Raw genomic sequence first — 23,250 nt, 5'->3', positions numbered from 1 at the left:
ATTTCAAGAATAAAACGAGATGGAATAGAATTAAATCAAACGTCTATGAAAATGAAAATAATATGTTCATATTTTAAAAACATGGCATTGCACAATGCATTATTATGTAGTGTTTTTTTATAGCAGATGACGCTATATGCAAGTTGTGAACAGATGGTGTTCTACTTTTTACTTTTTACTACTTTTTAACAGAAGATGGTGCTATAGGCTATGTTTTAATAGTCTATGGCGCTCTGGGCTAGTTTTTAACAGCAGACAGAACTCTAGGCTAGTTTTTAACACCTGATAGTGCTTTAGGCTAGTTAGCAACAACTAGACTAGTTTTTAACTACAGATGGTGCTCTAGGCTAGTTTTTAATAGCATATGGCGCCCTGAGCTAGTTTTTAACAGCAGAAGGCACTCTAGGCTAGTTTTGAACAACTGATAGCGCTCTAGGCTAGTTAAAAAAATAAGACTAGCTTTTAACAACAGAAGGTGCTCTAGACTAGTTTTTAACAGCAGATGGTGCTATATGCTATTTTTTTTCTGGGCTAGTTTTTAACATCAGACAGCGCTCTAGGCTAGTTTTTAACAACTGATGGTGCTCTAGGCTAGTTAGTAACAACTAGACTAGTTTTTAACAACAGAATGTGCTCTAGACTAGTTTTTAAGAGCAGATGGTGCTATAGGCTAGTTTTTAATACCATATGGTGCCCTGTGCTAGTTTTTTAACAGCAGAAGACACTCTAGGCTAGTTTTGAACAACTGATGTTGCTCTAGACTAGTTTTTAACAGCCCATGGCGCTCTGGGCTAGTTAATAACAACTAGACTAGTTTTTAACAACAGAAGGTGCTCTAGACTAGTTTTTAACAGCCCATGGCGCTCTGGGCTAGTTTTTAACAGCAGAAGGCAAGCTAAGCTAGTTTCGAACAACAGAAGGCGCTCTAGACTAGTTTTGAACAGCAGATAGCTCTAGGCTAGTTATTAAGATGGCACACTAGGCTAGTTTTTAACAGCAAATGGCAGTCCAGGCTGGAAGCAAATGCCGGTATAGGCTAGTTTTTAATAGTAGTCACTGCAAGTTAATAACAACAGATGGCACTCTAGGCTAGGCATTTACAGATGGTGCTCTATGATGGTGCGCTATGCTAGTTTTTAAAAAAGCAAATACTGCTCAAGGCTAATCTTTAACCACACACTCATAAGGATGAGCACTTGTGTGTTCAGCAAAATCATGCAAGCTGCTTTTATGTCACTAGATTAATGTTAACACAGCCCACACTCGAGACTTATTTACTCAAACCTTTATTCCCAACTTTATAAATGATTATTTTAAGTTCAAGTGGTATTTATGAATTAGGATGCAAGCAGGATACGGCTCTTTGTAAACCATACAGCAACTTCTGCTGCTAAAAACGAAGCATGAATCAGAATTGATTCATGAGAAAATAGCGGTGCATTTTGAAAATCTCATAAGCAATTACCTTTGCGTGGTAGCGGTGGTGCAGGCGTAAGGGGGGAAATCGCTAAGCGTCCTGAAGGCTCTCTAATGACCCCTGGTTGATCTGCGCTGACCGGACCCTCTCGACCAACAGTCTCAGTATCCCGGGAGCTCCGAGCTTGCTGTAAAATTTCATTTCATTTTATTTAATATTACTCTTCTATTTAATTTACATTTTTACACTGTTGTCTGTGATGCTCGATTCAAATTTGTCAGTTGCGAAATTTGAAGGTATGTTATTCCCAGATAACATCTGCTGAATAAAACAGGCTCATCTTGGAACTTTGAATCAATCTACCATTAGTGAATATGTCCATTAGTTCAAATTTATATACATACTTCCACATTCATATGTATCTGCTTGTCTGTCCCGCTGCTACATTTGACTGTTTGACTGTTATCTTGTGAATAAATAATATGTAAGGTTAGTCTATGCTTTATTTCATTTCTGTCAGTTTGTGTTGTTTGTCACCATCTTGTGACTCAAAGTGCAGGTTATTGTATTGTAACAGCCAATAAGAATCAGAATTCTGTTATTTCAGTGGTAAATCAAAGTCTAAATGTTTCCACCTTGACATAGTTTTATTTAGATTGTAAATAAATGTAAATGTAGATTTAATTATATATTAGCTGTTAAAAATATCTATTATGACCTGTTTATTTTTGTATGATTATTACATAAATAGTTTAAATAATTGCGGATAAAATCGTTTGTTAGTTTTATCATAAGAAATGTTGATATTTATATTATAAATGTTGCAATTGTAACAAAGATATGGCATATGGAATATTTTTCTAGTATCATGCAGCCCTATACACATCTTAATTCAATTTTGTGATTAATTCCTCACGATAATTTCTACAATCTTCCTATTTAAACGACCGAACAGCGGTAAAGGGCATTGACATTTGTTACATGCTTGTTTTCTAACCTGTTGAGTGCTCTCAATCATAGCCAGGGCCTCTGCCATTAGCTTCTGGTTGACGCCACAAAGGTTTGCTACTTTCTTCTGACATTTATGGTGAACGTTCATGCCACACTCTGCAAAGAAAACATTAAAATTAGTAAACCGAAACTTCATGTAGACATTAAACATTATTAAGTATATTTATATTTAATAATAAGTCATTCTTGTTAGTTTTAGGGTGAATTTGCACTACACTGCTTCAGAGGTTTTCAGGTAAATGCCTTATTTAATGTGCCTTATTGGCTTTTTAAATGCCTTATCAAAGTGCCTTATAGTTTTTTTTAATGAATAATTACATTTTACTTTTAATATCCATTTATATAAGCATTTTTTAACAAGCGTGGACAGATGTAGAACATTTTGGCTGATACTGATATTTCATTTTTAAATGTCATTTACAAATTGAATTTCTGAACTCTTCTTTTTGCTAACATAAACTCAGGCATTTGTTTTCTGAATGTTATGTATCATGCAGTACGTAAAGCACAAATCAACAGCATATATCTAAAGTGTAGAAATAACTCCTAATTTATTGGCTAATAATTAATTTTCTTTTTGGATTACAATGACAACATTATGCCATTACCGTAATGGCAGCTATTGATATGACCTCCGATGCATATGGCAATACTAATTTCTAATTTATCATCTTGTGGACCTCCATTACCATATCTATTCTGTTCTGTTAAAGACATCTGTACTGCAATGTCAGTGTACTATAAAAAGAAAAGAGGAAACACTATAAAAAATGCTGAGTTCCATGGTCCATATTGTCACAAAACAAATCGATTAAATTAACATAATAATTTTTTACAAATTTAAGTGGATTGAACTTAAAATAATTAAGTTGTCCGAAAAATACCTTAAGAATTGTGTTGTTTTAACTCATTTTAAATAAGTAGTTTGAACAAGTAGTTAAAGTAATTTTTTGACTCCAAATCAAACTTTAGACTCGCATAGCCAGATAAATTGTTAAAAAGTAATTACCTACTTAAATAACTAAAAGTGAGTTAAAATTGACAAGGGGACTTTACTTAGTGATTAAACTCATAAATTGAGTTTACCTAATTTTAAGGCCTTGGGTTTACTCAGTGTGAACTAATACATTTAAATGCAGCAGATTAACTTTTTTTTTTAAAGAGTAAATTCAACCAATCACGTTTTACAGTGCAAAATATACTTTATAATCAAATTATGATGAATGTTATTTTATAATGTCCTTTTATCAGCTTTTATTGTGTAAGCTAAATCATTTTTTTGTTCAATGGAAAGGTTGTTTCTTGATAGAACAGTATAGAAATTTACTTTAAATTGGTTATGAACTCAAAAATCTAAACTTCCTTGATATTTTGAGATGAGGTCATTGTATGCAGTTAATATAGTAACTGTTTTTTCATTGTGTATGTATTGCTTTGCCTGTTAAATGCTTGTTCACTCAAATTAAAATCTATTTTTAATTGCTTAATTTCTCGCCCTCCAGTCATTTAAATATCCTGAAATATTTGTTTATTTTCAATACAGAAATTAGGGTATTTAAGATAAAATTGAAGAGCTCTCTCATCATCCATATACAGCACGGTTCAGAGATAATTTTTTAAAAAATAACCCAAAATATTGTCAAAATAGTAAAAAAAATTATTATTATTAATTATTTTTTTACAATTGTAATCACACACAAATCACAAAGGACACTTTTGTGCACGCTTTTACTATTTGCAGCATGACATATTGCCATAGGAGTTACATAAGCGCCAAATTGCCTGTAGTAAACACAAAAAGACACAGGCGAACATTTTTTTTTTTTTTTGTAATGTACAAAAGTGTTCTTGGAGCTTGATGGGTTTAATCTTTAACACTAAATTCACATGAATTGTTTTGACAAAGTTTTTGTTTCCTTTTCCAGACTTTGAACATCTCATGACTGTTGGAGGGTCAGAGAACTCTTGGATTTCATCTAAATTTGTGTTCTGAAGATGATTTAAGGTCTCAGGAGACTGGGAAAAACATGATGGTGAGTAATTACTAACATAATTTTCATATATGGGTGAACTAACCCTTTTAAATAATCTGTACATTTCAAAACATGTATTTAAAGTGAATGATCACAGTGACATTCATCTGTAAAAGATGTACATAAGCTGTCAAGCACACATGCAGATTTTACATCAGTGGGCACACAGATGAACCATTTTAAATATGCAAACTGTTGGTCAATTAAAGCAGTGGGTGTTTATTTCCAAGTATGATTAATGCATCAAGTATTACTTGTTCAAACATTGAGTTGATGAGGGGGCAGAAATTTTATGATTTTGATGTATAAGTAGTAACATTATAAGTAGACAATAAATGAAGCAGTTCATAACTGATTTAAAAATGACCATTTTTGAAATATAAAAAAGTTATACAGTTATTCACAGTAAGGTATACACAATTTTTATGTAAACACTTTACAGGTTTAAATGATGTCTTGCACATGTATGGAAAAATAGATACAAAAACATTTGTATGTCGAATAAGATATATAGCCTACGTTTCTGTAAAAACGAATACTATTGAAATAACTGGTTTTGTAATTGATGCTTAAGTCGATATAACCTATTTAAATTTGCATAAAGTGTGCGATTTGAAGATTGAAAATATAGGCGTTTATTGGAGTCGCATTTATGTGACCAAATATAAATGGAACTGTTTTCATAAATCCAAATAAATCTATCCAATCAGAGTAAATGCATGAAGTGAGCAGATGTAAACAGATCCTGAGACTCTGATACAGCTGTGTTTGTGTAATGAATCACCTTCACATTTAAGGCCCTGTCGAGCAAGACCCCACAATAAGGTACCACAGTGCTCACAAAACGTAGGGCTCATGTAGTTGTACACTTTAAACCTGTGAGGCATGTCAATCTTAAAGCGTTCCTTGTGGATCTAAAACAGACAAACACAGATTTAGTGCATTTTACAACATTAGCCCTGAAGCAGGCTAAATTATTTAAATTAATTTACTATGGAGGTTTCTTTGTTTATCTGTTAATTTCTCTGTCAATGCTACTAGAAATTTGTGTGATTTACAGTCCCTTTACTGTACATTTACTGCACAACCATTAGAATTAAAAATGCTGTGTTAAAATATATTTGCAATAATTGTATATATGTTCATATATGGCTTTGGATGAGTGATTTGGAAAAGAAATAGTAATATTATAGATTAAAATACAAGTCAAAAGCAATATTGCCTGAAAATAGTACTGCAACAGTGCTGTGTAAAAACATTGGGCCTGCTACAGCTACTGTATGTTACGGCAACAAAATTCCTTTATTTTTACACCAAAATGAAAATATAGTTTCTAGACATATAAACATTTTTATTTTCGTCGGGCTTAGCACACCAAGCTTCAAATAACAAAATGATTAGAACTCTTTTCAAAAATAATTTGCTAATGCTAATTTGCTAATGGTCTAATCCGATTCAATGAACTCTGCTAAGCTAAACGAGCTCCCACCAAGCCCAAAAGTCAGCTGAATGGATTCAAAACCAGTAAAACTCAACAGTTTAACTCTAGGTGACTTGTAAAATAAGGCTATTTCCAAAAAAAGTGTAGTGTTCCTTTAATTCTACTTAAGTGCAGTACCCCTCTGGTCATAGAAATAAGTCCATAAAATGAATTAGCAATAATATTATATATGTTCATACGTGGGCAAATTTTAGTATAGCAGAGAGGTGCATAAGACAGATAAAATTAAGAGATCGGAAATTAAGTAGTCATATTATAGATTAAAATTTAATTATCGATTAAAAAAAAAAGTCAAATGCAATATTACACAGAAAAATAAGGCTATTTCCAAAAAAAGTGGAGTGTTCCTTTAATTCTACTTTAGTGCAATACCCCTCAGGTCATAGAAAAAAGTTCATAACATACTCCTTGACTGTCAGTGTGACTCAGCACAGTGTGGTAAAAAACATTTTGTAGCGTCTACTAATAACTCAGAGGAAGAAGTGTGAGACAAAGATGATTCATTTCATGAAATATTTGCAATGGTACTTTTATCTGCAGAGTAATGAAGCTTTAAAATTAGCCAACAATTGCTAAAAATATCCTAAGGGTCTCTTATTTATATCTGTCAGTGCACAGTAGCAAAACTCAGATTTTTATTTACCATGGTTTCTTTGCTGTTTACGGCTGAACCTGTGCATTTGGCTATGACTTTGTCAATACACTTTTTGTGGATGGCAGCATTGCATTCTGGGGGAAAAACAGACAGAAGTGGGTAGGAGTCATCATCATGACGGTGAATTAATGGAAACTTGTTTAGGAACTGCAACAGCTTTGAGGATGTGAAAAACGAACTTACGTCGACACTGGTATCCCTGTTTGTTCAGGCCCCTGAGGTAGAAAAAGGAAAAACATTACTCCATTGCCTAATTTAATACAGGGGAGTTCAGTCTTTTTGATTCCATGGGCACCATAGATACTTATCCTCATGCAAAGGGTGTCATCCTAAACTTTTTATAGTTTCTATATAATTTCTTGTATACAGATTCAATGTATTTTGTAAAAAATATATTAATATTATAAATGAGTTTAAAATATTATAAATGATAAACATTATACATCATATCAGCATACATTATATAATTAAGTTATTGAACTTGATAATAAATGCAGTACCATGTTTTATACAATATAATATTCTACTAAATATAGTATGGTAATTGTTTATTTTATTAACTTAAGTTTATTTGTTTAATTTCTTTTTTATACTTATTCTGATAATTGTTTTTATTATTTAGATCTGGTATCAATGTAATTGAACTTTTGTATTATTATTGTTATTATTATTATTAGTGTATTATTATAATTTATTTATTATTCATAACCTTATTTAGTTGTTTTGTTTATTATTACTGTTATTTACTTTAATTATTTATTTGCTAAAAATAAATTAATAATAATAAAAACTGAGTTATCTTTTATTTATTTTTGTCATTTTCATATTAATATTGTTATTATTTATTTATTTTTTAACATAATTTTTTTTAATGCCTATGGTTTGGGGAAAATATTAACCTTTTGATTTTTTTTGTTTGTTTATACTTATTCTGATATAATTATTTAAATCTGATATGAATGTAATTAATAATTCATATTTTAGTAATTATATTTACAGAATTTATTTGTATTATTTTTTAAATGGAAGATAAGTTTGTAGTTTTACCCATATTGTATATTCAATGAATGTAAAAAAGAAGTTAAGCTGATGCATTGAAATATGTATCGTATTTTTATTATTTTATTATTTGTAAAATGCCTATGTTTTGGGGAAAATAGTATTAACCTTTTATTTACTTGTTTCTGCATGTTTCTACACAATCGTAACACAATAGATGTTATGAATCTATAACACAATATTATTACTTTTTAGTTGTACTAAAAATACATTACGAGGGCTGAATCAGGGGTGTCCAAAGTCCCTGATTTAGGGAGGGCCAGTGTCCTGCTGAGTTTAGCTTCAACTTGCTTCAAAACACCTACCAGTAAGTTTATATAATAGTAGGAGATTTATTTAGCTGGTTTATGTGTGTTTGATTAGGGTTGGAGCTAAACTCTCCAGCACCGACCCTCCAGGACTGAGATTGGACACCCCTTGGTTAAACAGAGAGGGTAAATTCCTAAAAAAATAAAAAAATATATTTTTTGGAAATTGTTACAGAGTATGTGTAATACCAGACAAACTCCTTGCAGACTGAACAGAAGGTTGGTTGAGGGAAAAAGGTGGCTGTAAACTCATGGCATTTGACCACATGAACTTTAGCCTGTTTAATAGCTCCTCGTCTGTGATGAAGGGCAAACACCCCTTCTTTTTCCCGTTCAGTCTCTCCATCTCCTTCACCATGACCTGCAGCATCTAAAAAACAAACACCCAGCCCCACACAGAAGTGTCAAAAAGTATTAGAGTATTCTAAACCCTGATTGACAACCCCTGAGCTAGAGGTATCAGAAATGGATTATAACATAATAACTTAAATAACTGTTAAGAAATTAATCTTTATTTGACCATATGTCTATGTGATTTAAATAAACGCTCACCACTTCTTTCCAGAAAATACCGTGCTTCCATCAGTAAACGACCCTGTGGCTTCAGTTCCACCTATAATAGATAAAATGTATATTTATTCAAATTATTGAAAAAACATTCAATACCATTTATAACATTTGATTTATGTTGTGGCAATTGGCAAAAGGTAAAAAAGCTAAAAAAAAAAAAAAAAAAAAAATTTATATATATATATATATATATATATATATATATATATATATATATATATATATATATATATATATATATATATATATATATAGTCTTATCTTTTGGGAGAAATCTGTGTCATTTCCGGTTAATAAATAAATAAATAAATAATAATAATAATAATAATAATAAACTTTTTGGTTAAATAAAATAAATTTTAAGTCAGAATAAGCCAAGGGAGTGCATACTTTCGGGCTTTACTATTATAAAACACATTTCTGTGTTTCTTTTTGTTTGTTTGTAGGGCTTAGTGTTCAAATTCACTTAAAATGCAAGTTATTAAATAACCAACACATTCTTGCTCCCGACTTGTCAATTTTAGTCTTTTTGTGGTGCTCCAGGTATCACTTTAGCATAGTTTTATGATGCTCTGAGTTCATCAATGGTTTTGGTCATTCGAATTATGCTTCCCATTAAATGGTTTGCTTGTATTTGTAAAATAGAAATAATTTCATAAATATGGAGCACCTATCCCAAATCTAACCTTAACCATACCCATTTTTGAACCACAAAAACAAGCAGCAGAGAAATAAAAGCTCAGTCATGTGTAATTACATATATGTATATGCAATGTTGCATTCCAAGTCCTGTGAAGAGACTTCTTTTAAAAACATAAATCTTACTGCAATTAGAACCTTTGAAAACTAAAACCCTTTTAAAAAATGGTGTATATAAATAATATATTGCATTTTTAGAAGTATTTTACTTATTATTTTATATGTTCTCTGTCATTTTGATCGAAAAGCAACCTAACAAGAAAATATTTGTATATAATAATAAAACTGTTATTTGTACTGCAGACTACATAATTGTTTGCTTGGATAGAGAGTTGTGAGAACTCAGAACTTTAGTCAAATAATGTTGTTTTCAATATACCATGTAAATTAAATGCTTATAATAATTTTTATAATAATTGCAACCTTTGTTGTCATAATACTGGAATTTTCAACTTTGATACAATACCTTGAAAAATATCAATATTTTGATACCACGATGAACACATTCTAAAACATTAAGAACTGAAGAAAAAAAGCATAAAAATATGAACTGTATAATGTTTGCATTAAATAAATAATATACCAGGTATGCCAGTAGTCCTTAAGTCCAAAGACAAAAAAATTAGGGCTGAGCCGATAAACGATATTTTATTGAATCGTGAAAAAAAATAGTCAATAACAATAAAAATCTCCGGACTTTTTTTTACTCTGGCTCTTAGATCAATATAATCACACAGCAGAAATGTGCAACAATAGGAATCTAAAAGTGTGTTGATATTAGAGAAGTATATACTGAATTTTTGGCCACCAAATATTTATTCCTGGATTTAATGTTAAATTATAGCAGCTAAAACTATGTAAGTAAGTTTTTTTTTTTAGCTGAAATAAAATGAAACTAATGAAAATTGACTTTAGAATAGTACATGGGAAGTGGATTCTGGAAATTGCATATTAAGTATTGAATTTAATTATAAAAATATGTGTTTTTATTTTAGGTAGAAATATTCACAGCTTTAATAAACACCTAGGTTAAATCACAGGACCTAAAAAATACAAATACTGGCATTTCAAGTCATTAAAATTAAAGCACTTCTTAATTCGATATAGCACTTAATTTTTTTCAGTAGGTGCTATTTGACAAGCTTTTTATTTCAGTCATTTTGGCATTATTATTGTCCTATACCTTTGCTTACATGCTGTGCGGCAAGCTCTGAAAGTGAAAGTGAACTTGAACTGAGGCTTGATCTCTTTCTGAACTTACAGGGTATTTTTCTTTTTTAAATAGAAGAGCTCTGGCAATAACACGCTATATAATCTACATTTTCATTTACCTAAAAAAAACTAATTAAAAAGATTAGAATGGTGTTAGTTCCTCTGAGAACTTTCTCACTCAATACATGCCGTGTATACAGATGAATGAAAGTTAAAAGCAATGTGTTTGCTATTTTTGTATTTTTGCCTTATTAGTTCAGTAAAATCACTGTCTATTGAGACTATATGTCTGTTCCCGCAGAGAGCTCATTCTCTCAATGAGTGTGATTCAATGTGATTATACTAATTTTAATTCAGCAAATATTTTTTAAAAGCAAATCATTTAAAAAGTAATCTAAATAATCTAAAAAGTAACTTAAGTTACACCAGAAAAAAACAAACAAAAAGCGCTCTGGGGTAAGCTCAAATGTATGGTCGGTACTCTTTGGGTAAGGGATTCATCAAAACAGCAACAAGAATCAGTCCAAGACAATCGAATATAGTGAAAAAATAAAAAATTATACTTTTTTACAAAAGTAACTCAAATATTATTACTTATTATAAGTCAAGTTAAGTAATGTGTTACTTTACTCGTTACTTAAAAAATATTATTATTGTGTAACTCGTGCTACTTGTAATGTGTTACCCACAACACTGGTTGTAAATGAGCCTGGCTGCTTAAAACATGTTTTTAAAAGATCACTGTCACATTTTATGTCACATTTATCGCATTTTTTTTGTTATCTCATATGGGGCCAAAGTAGGCCAGGCTCCTGATGGGGTGGGTCAGGCCCAACCCCCGTGGAGCCAGGCCTTTGTGCGTTTAATCTCTGCACATTTATTTTTGATATACAGTAGATATCACTCACCCATATCTCCAGTTTGCCGTTCTCTTTCTTGCAACGTGAAGCGAGGGTGTCGAGCTGGACTGTAGCCTCCGTCTTTAGCTCAGCTGTTTTGTCCTTGACCACCACATGCATCACTCGTCCTTTGTGGACGTGAGCGTCAAAAGTGCTGCTCCACGGGGGATACATGGTGGGCCGCTTCTGTTTGTACACTTGACCCTTTTCTAGAGATGCACACAAATATATAAGATAAATTCTGCAGTAAGTTTCACTGGCTGAACAGAAAAACACTATGCTGCGGTGTGTTTTACATCACTCCAACTGTGGATTTACCGGATCTGAAACTGATACTACTTAAATGACACAAAGATCTAATTGTTTGATTGTAATCTGACAGCTGTGCATTGAAACAAATACAGTCCTGTGCAAAAGAAATCATGCAATTTGGGTAGAATGTCAACATTTTCCCTTAGTTAAAGTCAAAGGGACTTTGACTGCCCTGTTTTATTTTCTTAAAAGAATAGTTCGCCCAAAATAAAAATGTATTCACAAATTACTTTCCCCCTCAAGTGTTTCTAAATCCTAATGAGTTTCTTTTAATTCTGTTAAACACAAAAGACAATATTTCAAAAATGTTGAAAACTGGAGACCATTGGCATTCATAATAGTAAAACAAATTATTATGGAAGTTAATAGTTAATTGTTTCCAACATCTTTAAAAAAAAATTACTTATTTTGTGTTTATCAGAAAACAGAAATTCAAACAGGTTAGAAACAGTATAGTTGTGATTTTTGGATAAACTGTCAGTTTAATAAATGTTCCCCATGCAAGATGCATTTTTAAAGTGTCTTTTGTCAGCAAATATTTAATCTGCCTCTAAAACGATTTAACCTTTTGGTAATGTCAGTTCAGGACATCAGACAGTATCCTCTTATTTTTTTGACAATGAACTTGAAACTCTGGTTTCCTTGACTAAAACCAGTCAAAGTTCAGTTTCATAATCTTTTGTGAAAACAACTTGCTGCACCTTTGAAACCACTCTCCTTTTTGCTCATCCTTTAATTTTTAGCCCCTCTCTCAAATCAAGAGTTTGTCTTCATAACCTGCTCAAAAAAACTTGGTATACAGTACCTCTTAATATGCATATGATCAAAAATATTATTTTTTATGTATGTAATGTATGTAGTAGTGCTACAGTATTTATAAATTATCTGTGTCCTTCGTTATTTTGCAAAAATTAATTTGCCCTCATAAGCTTTAATCAAGTACCACTCCCTTCTCTTCGCCCTTGAAATGAATTTTTTACACTTCTGGTCACATGGAATGCCATTTGGAAGGGACTATTAGTTTGAGTCTCATTTCTGCCTTGCTTTCATCCATTCATCAATCTTTCTTTCTTTTGTTAGCAACACTCATCTTCCAATGATCCAATTGGTTTCCAAAAGATAAATTCAATTCATCAGCTTAACTTCTTTTTTACATTCATCTAATATACAATATGGGAAAAACTACAAACTTATCTTCTATTTCAAGCCAACATTAAATCATTTTCAATATTTTTTTTTTTACTTCAACATCTTCAGGTACTCTTAACTCTTGTCCCTTCCCTCAAACAAAAAACCTCTAGCTTCAGTATCTTTCTTAAACCAACTTGCTGCTAACTTGCTCTTAAAAAAATTGTTCCTCTTTGCAGAAACCAAGACCCTTTAATGTTTAGCCCCTTCATTTAAAACACAAAGTTTGCCTTCATAAAATTGTCAAAACAAAACTGCTGCATATATAAAACAATTTTTATATTTTCGCTGACAACAATATAAGTTCCTCGGCTCAAACAACAAAACTTTTCTACTTGATATTTTGTTAAACAGAAAATAACTTTTTTTTTTTGCTAACATTATCAGGTACTCTAAGGGCGTACGCACACTATGCAATCCGAACCGTGCACAGGCCTGTTTCCTGGATCGTTTGAGAAGTGTGAGTGCTCTGAATCAGGCTCAGGCACAGTACACTTGGCCGGTCCTGGCCCAGTTGGAAGAGGTGTGCTAGAGCGCAGTTCACTTGGGCTTTGGCATGGTACGCATGTGTGTGAGTGCAAAACGTGCCTAAGCCCGAAACTGAAAGCGAGACGTGACTTCTAAGGGACCGTTTCATATGGATTAATTAATCATTCGTACTTGTGTAATGAACGCAAACTGTCATAGTTTATTAAAGATGCAAACCCCTCACTGCATGACAGCTGCAATATCAGCAAACCTCATAATTCATGCGACAATAATTTATACTTCTAGAATTTTATTGGGGATTTCCTGGGTCCTAAGCGGCCTCTTACCTCGCTTATTGGTTAAATACACCCCTGGTCATAGTACACTGACAAGCCACAAAAAATATATAATAAATAAATAAATAAATAAATTATATATATATTGAGATAATAGATTTAAATTTTAATTTTGTTTAATTGAACAGTGAGATTGCAGTATTCTGTAATAATGACAGCTGTTTGTGTCACTATCAATGAATTACAGCTGTAGTAATAGCGACACATCGAAGAACAACATAATAACATGTTTTTATTCCAAACTTGCCTCCACCTACAGTTGAGTGTTTGAAATAATTTATTCTGTGAGATGATTCCATAATTGTGTATTAAGTAGTCACACTGAATCAATAGCTATGTTTTCATCCACCTTTTTTTGGATATGCGTTTAAAAAATGGCTGATAGAAACAGTGAGATGGGCATGAATTTTAAAAAATTTTTGAAAACTTTTTATTCCATAAGAAAAAATTGTGCATAAACTTTTATGGAAACACTTTTACTAAACAAATTCCAGTATGCACATTAAAATCATGTGATTAAATAATTGATTAAAAAAAAAAAAAAAAAAAATATATATATATATATATATATATATATATATATATATATATATATATATATATATATATATATATATATATATATTGTAATAAGAGATCATGTGGTGATGAAAAATGTGTGAATGGACAAACCAGCAGGCTGAGCACATTGTAAAACATCTGAAATGTTGTTTTGTTCATTCTAAAATGCCTTTACTATTTTATAATATTAATGTTATTATATTATTAATCACTTTCAGAACTGTCAGGAGCATCTGTGCTCCACGTCTCACACCTTCAAACACCACCACATGTTCATTATGTGTCAGCATTGTCTTCTGAGGCACAAGTCATTTATTAAATAAGGAAAAGATTCATGCAGCTTCTCCTACCGCTGCAAATCCCATTTTTACTTTTGATGTTTGGCACCAGTTAATCAGGAAGTGACTCTCTTTGACTCGTTGGATGGAAGCAGAGTATAGTTTATACAGAGTAGTGAGTTTCCAAAAGAGAGCCCTGTGGCCCTTGAAGGAGATTTACCACAAATTCCTTGAAGATGTGACCAACAATCACAGCTTTGTTCAATCATAGCTGCAATTTCAATTCGATTAGTCGCCCATACCTAAATATGCCTTGCAACAAGCACCATATGTCGATTCAAAGATCAGCCAAGAAGTTGTCGAGAATGTGCCTTCAGCAGCCACCAAACTTCAAAATGTAAAATCTTTTGATTCAAAAACACAGAACAAAGTAATACACCGATGATGGCTTGAGAGTGATTAAATTATGGGGTAATTTTTTGGTAATTTAAGGTGTAAACTTGGGTGAACAATTCCTTTAAACTGCCTGGCTTCATATTGACTTCATAATGGCTTCATATTATGTACTTTCTCATTTATTATATTACATACAGCACATTTAGCAAAATAACGATTTCATTTATAAAAATAAAAATACATACTGTCTATAAAACACATCACAAGCAAGGTCTACTGTTGATTTTAATGTGTATATTAAAAGTTTATTCGAATATAAATACATCTGGACATGCATATTTATTGAACTTAACAAATGAAGTTGTTTCAAAGAAATCTGAGTGTGACTTGACACTTTATATTTTGACAGGTATGTGTGGTTGTGGTTGGTTCTACAGAATAAGACCAAGAGGTCTGCTAGAAACTCAAACTTGTGTCTGCAGAACTGATGCTTTGTGATAAGTGTGTTCGTGTGACCAATAATCATTTCATCTATGATTCTTAAGTAAATTAATGCTGCACATTAAAAAGAAATACCACACTTCTCAAAAACATGTAGTGGAGATAGGTTTTCAGATATACTTCCCTTCATAATATTATGAATGTTTGATTGTTTTGTTGTTGAAATTTTTTGACTCGTAAAATAGCACGTGAAATAATTAAACAGAAAAAGAAGGTCTTCATAAAGTATTAAGGCATTAAAAGTGCATTTAGTATCTTTAAAAAAAATCTTGAATTACATATTTAAAACTGACTGCATCTGTCTGCCATCATTATTTATTATTATTTTTTGCTGAAGTTAGTCTAATGACTGAAAGAAGAGACTGAGAACATGCTTCATGAATCACCATCTGAACAGTGAGTTTAATAAGACAGAAACAGATACTATATTTTTACTGACAATGACACAACCCGTATGACACACATTTCCATTAAGGCTGACACTTCACACATAATCCAACAATAGTAAGTTGCTAGAAACTTTGAGTGGATGTTGTGTTTGCTTTGACCTATAGTGGAAGTTGAGTAGGTGGGTCAAGCAGCAGTTTTTCCAATATGAGTAATTTTGTCGATGTAGATTTCTTTTTTTAATAATTAGCATGTTTAAAATGAAATATATTACAATTTTAGAATAAAATGGACTGTCTTCTTGCGACTTAAGTATCATAAATGCACTTGAATACAGATGTGGCTACTGAGAATGTGCGAGTATATATGTGTATGTGTGTGTATGTATATATATATATATTTATATATATATATACATATATATACATGTATATACATGTATATATATGTATATATATATATATATATATATATATATATATATATATATATATATATATATATATATATATATATATATATATATATATATATATATATGTATATGTATGTATATGTATGTATGTATATGTATGTATATGTATGTATATGTATGTATATATATGTATGTATGTATATATGTATATATATATATATATATATATATATATATATATATATATATATATATATATATATGTGTGTATGTATATGTATGTATATGTATATATATATATATATATATATATATATATATATATATATATATATATATATATATATATATATACATATACATACATATATATATATATATATATATATATATATATATATATATATATATATATATATATATATATATATATATATATATATATATATATATATATATATATGTGTGTGTGTATATATGTGTGTGTGTAGAAAGCATAACTTACCAGTCTCCACAGCCTCTTTCATGTAGACAGCACAGTATGGATTGAGCACTTCTTCATGATAGGCAAGTCCTGGGTCCATCTCAAAACTGGAGAAAGCAATCCTCAAAAACGGAGACATGACTGTAAACGCTCAGAAATATCCTCTGATAGACAGCGGCCCTTTGTTAATTCCACTTGGGAGATCTTCTGTATTGTTGATGGACTCTTATTTGATGCTAATATTCATATTTGTAATGTCGGTTACATGAGTTGTTTTACTCCAGTGACAGAAGAAGGCAATTAGCGTTTTGTCCTTAATTTTTTAGGTCAAGTGTTTGTTTTTTTTGTTCTGTGTCCATCAGATCTTTTTGCTGGTGGTGTAGAAGGAATGATGTCGAGATGAAAGTCTGCAAAAGTCAATAAACAGAATTAAGTGTTGTAAATGACTAGTAAATGCATAAATACAAGTGTAATAATATATAAATAATATAATTTGATAAATGAAGATTTATCCAAATGTAAGAAAACAAGAAAATGGTTTATATTTAATTATTAGTAAAAAAAAAAAAAAAACAGTTTTGGGGAAAAATGAGTGATTCAGAATTTATGGTATTCATTTCGAGGTGTTGTTTTAAGTAAATTTTTATGTGTTAAATATTTTCTATCAATATTTTCTATCTTTTTATTTGTCATGAATGAAAAATAATTTGGTGGGTTTTTTCACCCAAAAAATGTATTTCTTAGCTCTTCTAACAGTAGAAAAACAAATTATATAAACACGTATAAAAACCATTGTATTTATTTTATAAATTGGAGCAACTTGTATATGCAAACAAAGTCAATTTGAAATTAAACAAATACAAATAAATGAATACAAATGAATCCAAAAAATATAAATAAAATAAATAATAAAATAAAATAAATGAATTATTAATGAATAAAGAATTTAGAATAAATATATAATTGTGCTTATGCAATACAATGGTTGATTTAGTTTTTTTGTTTTTAATAAAACTTCTTAATAATAATAACAATAATACTAAATAAATAAATAAATTAAAATTATGTGAAGAAATAATATTAAATAAATAAAATAAAGGAATATCAATAAATAAAACCAAATAAATTGGTTGTTGATTTTTTTGTATAGTTGATAAAACATAATAATACTATATTTTATTATTATTATTATTATTATTATTATTATTATTATTAAATATAAATAAAAATAAAAATAATGAATGAAATAAATAGATAAACAAAAATTAAATGGATAAAAATAAATAAATAAATAAATAAATACATATTAATAAATGAATTTAGAATAAATATAGAATTTTGAATAGACTTTTAAGGTTAATAAAACTTAGTCAATTAACTAAATAATACGAAATAAATAAATCAAAAATCTAAATAAATAAAAATAATAGATTAGCAAAATAAATTAGGAATTTAGAAAAAAATGTATGATTTTTGTTATGAAAATTAGTGGTTGATTTTTTTTTAAGTAATAAAACTTAGTTAATTAACTAACAAAAATATCAATTAGTTAATTGCAGCAATTATTATTAGTATTGTCCTACTACTACTACTACTACTACTACTACTACTACTACTACTACTACTACAAACAATAATAATAAAACAGCAAAACAGTATGAAAACACCAAGAGATGTTAGTTAACAACATTATTAAAATGATTACGATATAAAAGACAATCAATCAGTGCATAAAGTAACCAATTCGATCATCAATTTATTACATTTATATATTTATAATCACAGTTAAAAAAAAAAATTATAAAAAAAAACCCTGTAAACCAAAGATCACTCAGATATGCTCTCTGTCTGTCTAAAGGAAAGCAGATAGACTCAGACATGCATTTACTTCTTTCCATACGACACATGCCCTTTAAAATGAACACAACACCAGTTTACACCAACCACTGATGTTTCACTCAGCCAAAAACACTCAAACTAAGCAGAAAACGGAAAACGCACACTTGTTAAACAGTTGAACCACAGCTCCACAGTTAACACGAACAGAGTACTCACCAATAGAAAACTGAGGTAACCAGCGAAGAGAGAAAACCAGAAAGGGAGAACTATTTATAGATGTGAAATACTAAACTCCCATCCAAACAGCCAGCCAGGATTCACTTCCCTGCTGAGTCACAGCCAACATACAGTACTAACGCACACACACACACATGGATGTGTCACGCATTTATTCAGACATTGCTCAAACTCAATGTGTGTATTGCAGTGCACATTATTTAGATTTTATATAATAGAAAAGATCCAAAAAACAAAATTTTTGTATTTTTTCACATTAAAACTGTGCACGGCACTAATATATTTATTAGCAAGATCTTTTTCCCTCCAAGTATTTAAGGTACTTTATAATATAAAAAAAAAAAATAGCTAAAAACTGACAAATTTACGAATTCATTCATTTAAAATGTTGAAAATGTATTTTTATTATTATTGTTGTTGTTGTTGTTGTTAATATTATTATTTTTGTGGATGATGTTGTTGTTGTTATTATTATTATTATTATTATTATTATTGTTGTTGCTGATGTTGTTGTTACCTGCCAACACTCCCGTTTTTCTCGGGAGTCTCCTGCATTTCAGACCCATCTCTCCCCACCCTTCTGTTTTTGTTATTTCTCCCGGAAAACTCCAGTAATTTCACCCATCCCCCGACCCCCAGTCCTCAGCTTTTTGGTACAGACTGTAATACCCCCAAGCCCCAAATTTTGGTATAATATCTGATTGGAGCGGCTACCTAAAACCTGTTCCATAGTACAGTTACTAACTCTGTTCTCAACTGTGTTTTTCAGACACCATAACCCCCCCTCCCGGTCTCCCAGATATTCAGAGACAAATATTGGCAGGTATGGTTAGTCTACTCAGCATAGGCCCCTGTGGTTGCAAATAACAGTACAATGGCGAGTGCGTTAAGTCACGGCTGTATGTTAATAACTGTGATGGTTGGGTTAAGGGTTGGGGTGGATGTAGACATTAATAACTATGCTGGTTGGGTTAGGGTTGTGGTAGGTGTACACGTTAATAACTGATGTATAGCATTACGTAAATCTTGCTGACAACATAATTTTGACCTGTGGGTCTTCATAACTTCAAGTTATACATCTAACATACCACAAGTTCCACTCCCTCATGTTACGCCCCTGTCTTAATTAAATAACGCAAACTCAAAATAATCTTCCATGTTAGTTTATTTGAAAAGTAACTTTGTATTGTAGTAGGATAACACATTTCTAACATTTAAGTATCAAGTCAAATTTTTGCACCTGTAAACCTTAACAGATACATTAGAAGTCAATTTTTTGGCCTCCTATTAATTTAAAATAATTTTCCCCAAGTGATCTTTAACAAACCATAGAGATTTTCACATGACTGAAGTTGAATTTTTTATTACCTGTGTCAATTTGGGGCTTTACTTCTGTCAAATGCGGAAAACTGATGTGTGCAGCACCATGACTGACAAAAGTCGAGAAAAAGCAGAGAGACTGAGAGCGTGCGCGCGAGAGGCCTTAGTCGTATCTCCATCTGCCACCAATGGTTGATCTCACTTCTCCGTGGCATTTAAGTCGTGACACAAAAAATACAAGTCCAAATTTAAGGGGGCTATAAGCTTGTTGACAAGGTTTTTTGGCTTATAGACTTCCATCCAACAAATGCAGCAGACCGGAAACGCAAGCTTGTGCAACAAGTTTTGCAGTTCCCTGCATTGCTGAACTCTGACCTGCGAAATCGCATCATGTGACTGCGTGAGACCATTCGAAGACTAAAACATGACCCCTGTGTACAGAAATTTAAAATATGGAGTAATCGCTTGCTTTTTTTAATTGTCTAATCATCTTGATCAATCCCTTTTTGCAGTGCTGTACTATATAATTTAGGCATGACTATCCTCAAACCAACAGCAGAGAAACTTTTACCTGTTCAGCTGCTTCTGTTTTTGCTTCATACCTCGCTTAAATTATGTAAGATGATTTGACAGATCTTGGATCTTTTAATCTTGATAACTGATCTCTGGCTAATTTGGTTCTTCAAACTAGTTTGCGAATCAGATTAAAATGTCTGGATGAACTGATCTGAGATTGCTGCGTGTGTTGTAAAAGAAAGATCTATCAATCCTCGAAATTATGATCAGCAATGCAATGACTGGCTGACAGCACAGCAGCGTAATGACATCTGATTAATATTCAATTATCCACGTGAGCAAAATTACATAACATTTGTAGCAAACAGTTTGTTAAATATGATGTGCAATAACTTTCCACCTTTGTTGTGGGCTGTAGGTTTTACAATTTTATCTGTCAAGAGTATTTAGCAATTTATTTAGTTTCACATTTAGAGTAGATAATCTTTATTATATGCCTAATCAAGTTTTTGTAAATCCGTGTAAGAAATAACTGGCTGTTAAAAAGCATTTTGAAATTGGTAAAGGCGTCTGCAACTTTTGCAAAGCATCAAATTACCGTCATATTAGCTGTCAACACAATGACTTTATAAATTATTATTCCTTTAAAAATAACAGTCGAATATTGTGCATGTGAAGAACAAAACAATCCTGGATATTAAATAATCAATAACTAAATCCAGCTATTTGAGTAATCCACATACAAAGAACAGATGTCTGCAAAGTTGATTAAAACAGCTTTTCCCAAAAAATCTGGCTAATTATGATGCTTTAGAACAGCATAAACTACATGGAATGAGCTTTGCAAACCGTCACAGTCTATGTGAAAATCTGAAGGGTATGAATAATTTTGGCCATGCCACTTTTTGTTGACATAAAAGCTGAGAAATATATATTACTCCAATTTACTTTTGGACCCTTAACAAGTGGAAGGTACATATGCAAACTGTTGTAATTCCTACACCTAATTTGGATGTAAAAACTCTCAAATAAAAGCCGACAGTCTGCAGTTGAAGCACATTTATTTATATTTTATTTATTTATTTATTTATTTTCCCCCCGAATGATGTCTTTTGTACATCATCTAATCTTTAGGGATAAGTTCTGGTAAAAAAAAAAAAAAATTGCTGGTTTAATGAAAGTAACTTTAAGTCAGATTTCACCACGGTTGCGAATATAAAATGTGAGTTTCCCCCAAATATATTGATATATTATTATGTTAAAACATTTTTATTACAAAACAAAAATGATGCAGTGCAGGTTAATTTTCACAGCCCCCTTTTACTCTATTTACCAAAAGTATCATGGCAAACATGCTTTTTTATTTTATGTGACAAAAAAAAAAAAAAAAAAACTTTAAAATGACATTAAGATTTTTGTTTTTTAAATTAAGAAGAAGTGTTATGAGTAGCTTAGTGAATTAGACAAAGAATATGTTTTGATCAAACACACACAGCTATAATTCACACAGCTATAATTCTTAAGTCCACAGAAACAAAAAAACTTTATATTTTTATATTTTGGTTTAGCTCAAATTTCTCAAAACTCTGGCTTGCATAAACTTGTTCACAATGTACGCCCTCAGTAATGTTTTTGCCAAGCACTTCCTGTCATTTGACTGACAACTCAAACCGCACTTCCTGTATCATTGAAGGACTGTAGCATAGATAGCGAGTTGCTTCTCTTACCTGCTGCTGCTGCTAGCAGGATTTATAGACGAAAGAAAAACTAGACGGATAGAAAGAAAGAGCTCAGCAGGACAGACACTTTAATGTCACCACTTTGTTGTGTATGCCTTTACTGGCTCTGTGAATGTGATATTTCATCAAACGGTGTCGATACTGACTCTAGAGTCAGCATAGATGAAGTGTCCCAGCATGGAAAAAAGCTGCAGGGGTGAAAGAAGTGTGGGATCAAAAAAACAACCCCCTCCATTGAACTTAAACACACTGGACTGGACTGAACTACAAATATATCTGACCTTTCACAAGCCTCTCTGGAGGTGAAACTCATAAGGCTTGTAAAAAGAAGATGCTTGGTTCAATACTTAAAGGGATAGTTCACCCAAAACTGAAAATACTGTCATTTGCTCACCATTCACTCGCTCCATATTTACACTTGATTGAGTTGAACACGAAAAAAGATATTTTGAAGAAAGCAGAAAACCTACTATGGAAGTCAATAGTTACAGGTTATTAGCATTTTTTAAAATATCTTCTTTTGTGTTCAATAAAAACTCTTAAAGTTTGTAAGCACTTGAGGGTGAGAAAATAGTGAGCAAAATATAATTGTTTGGCGAAATATCCATTTAGCTAAGTGTCTCAGAAATATCATCTCTGTTCATAAAACCCAAGGTTTTATTTTATTTATTTATCTCTTAATTTATAATACAAATATATTGGGGAGTTTAAAAGCAAATGCTGAATGACTTATAGTATATAAAATATTGTGTAAAAAACAATGCTTTATTCCATTAATTCATGACTACGTTATTTTTTATTTTAACTATAACTTATTAAACTAAATGAATCATGTTTTTAAGTTACACTGTTAAGTTATAATGTAATTTAAGATAAATTGCAATTAGAA

At 31.1% G+C, this 23,250-nt stretch overlaps 2 protein-coding genes across 10 annotated transcripts in view; one reads left to right on the top strand and one right to left on the bottom strand.

The window, feature by feature from the left end:
• Positions 1 to 23,250, top strand: part of tmem110l (transmembrane protein 110, like) — a 220,690-nt gene that overhangs the window by 44,732 nt on the left and 152,708 nt on the right. For 3 of the 6 annotated variants that reach the window (XM_073945735.1, XM_073945734.1, XM_073945733.1), the window contains 2 exons: positions 4,354 to 4,461; positions 19,556 to 19,609. The gene's annotated coding sequence lies outside the window, so the exon portion shown is untranslated. The remainder of the gene's footprint in view (positions 1 to 4,353; positions 4,462 to 19,555; positions 19,610 to 23,250) is intronic. The other 3 variants (XM_073945732.1, XM_073945730.1, XM_073945729.1) reach the window with 1 other exon arrangement.
• prkcq (protein kinase C, theta) overlaps positions 1 to 23,250 on the bottom strand; it is a 52,935-nt gene that overhangs the window by 16,601 nt on the left and 13,084 nt on the right. The window contains exons 1-11 of one of the 4 annotated variants that reach the window (XM_009300385.5): positions 22,350 to 22,454; positions 18,766 to 18,901; positions 16,732 to 17,117; positions 11,374 to 11,573; positions 8,537 to 8,597; positions 8,174 to 8,354; positions 6,801 to 6,832; positions 6,606 to 6,691; positions 5,246 to 5,375; positions 2,415 to 2,524; positions 1,466 to 1,604 (exon numbers count right to left, since the gene is read on the bottom strand). In XM_009300385.5, the coding sequence (XP_009298660.1) occupies positions 1,466 to 1,604; positions 2,415 to 2,524; positions 5,246 to 5,375; positions 6,606 to 6,691; positions 6,801 to 6,832; positions 8,174 to 8,354; positions 8,537 to 8,597; positions 11,374 to 11,573; positions 16,732 to 16,849 (1,057 nt within the window). In that variant the 5' untranslated portion in view covers positions 16,850 to 17,117; positions 18,766 to 18,901; positions 22,350 to 22,454. Of the gene's footprint in view, positions 1 to 1,465; positions 1,605 to 2,414; positions 2,525 to 5,245; positions 5,376 to 6,605; positions 6,692 to 6,800; positions 6,833 to 8,173; positions 8,355 to 8,530; positions 8,598 to 11,373; positions 11,574 to 16,731; positions 17,118 to 18,711; positions 18,902 to 22,349; positions 22,455 to 23,250 lie in introns of those variants that run through there. The other 3 variants (XM_009300384.5, XM_068219633.2, NM_001089370.2) reach the window with 3 other exon arrangements.

Source organism: Danio rerio, chromosome 4, assembly GCF_049306965.1.
Source record: "Danio rerio strain Tuebingen ecotype United States chromosome 4, GRCz12tu, whole genome shotgun sequence".
NCBI lineage: Eukaryota > Metazoa > Chordata > Actinopteri > Cypriniformes > Danionidae > Danio > Danio rerio.
This window is presented reverse-complemented; position numbering and strand designations above follow the sequence as displayed.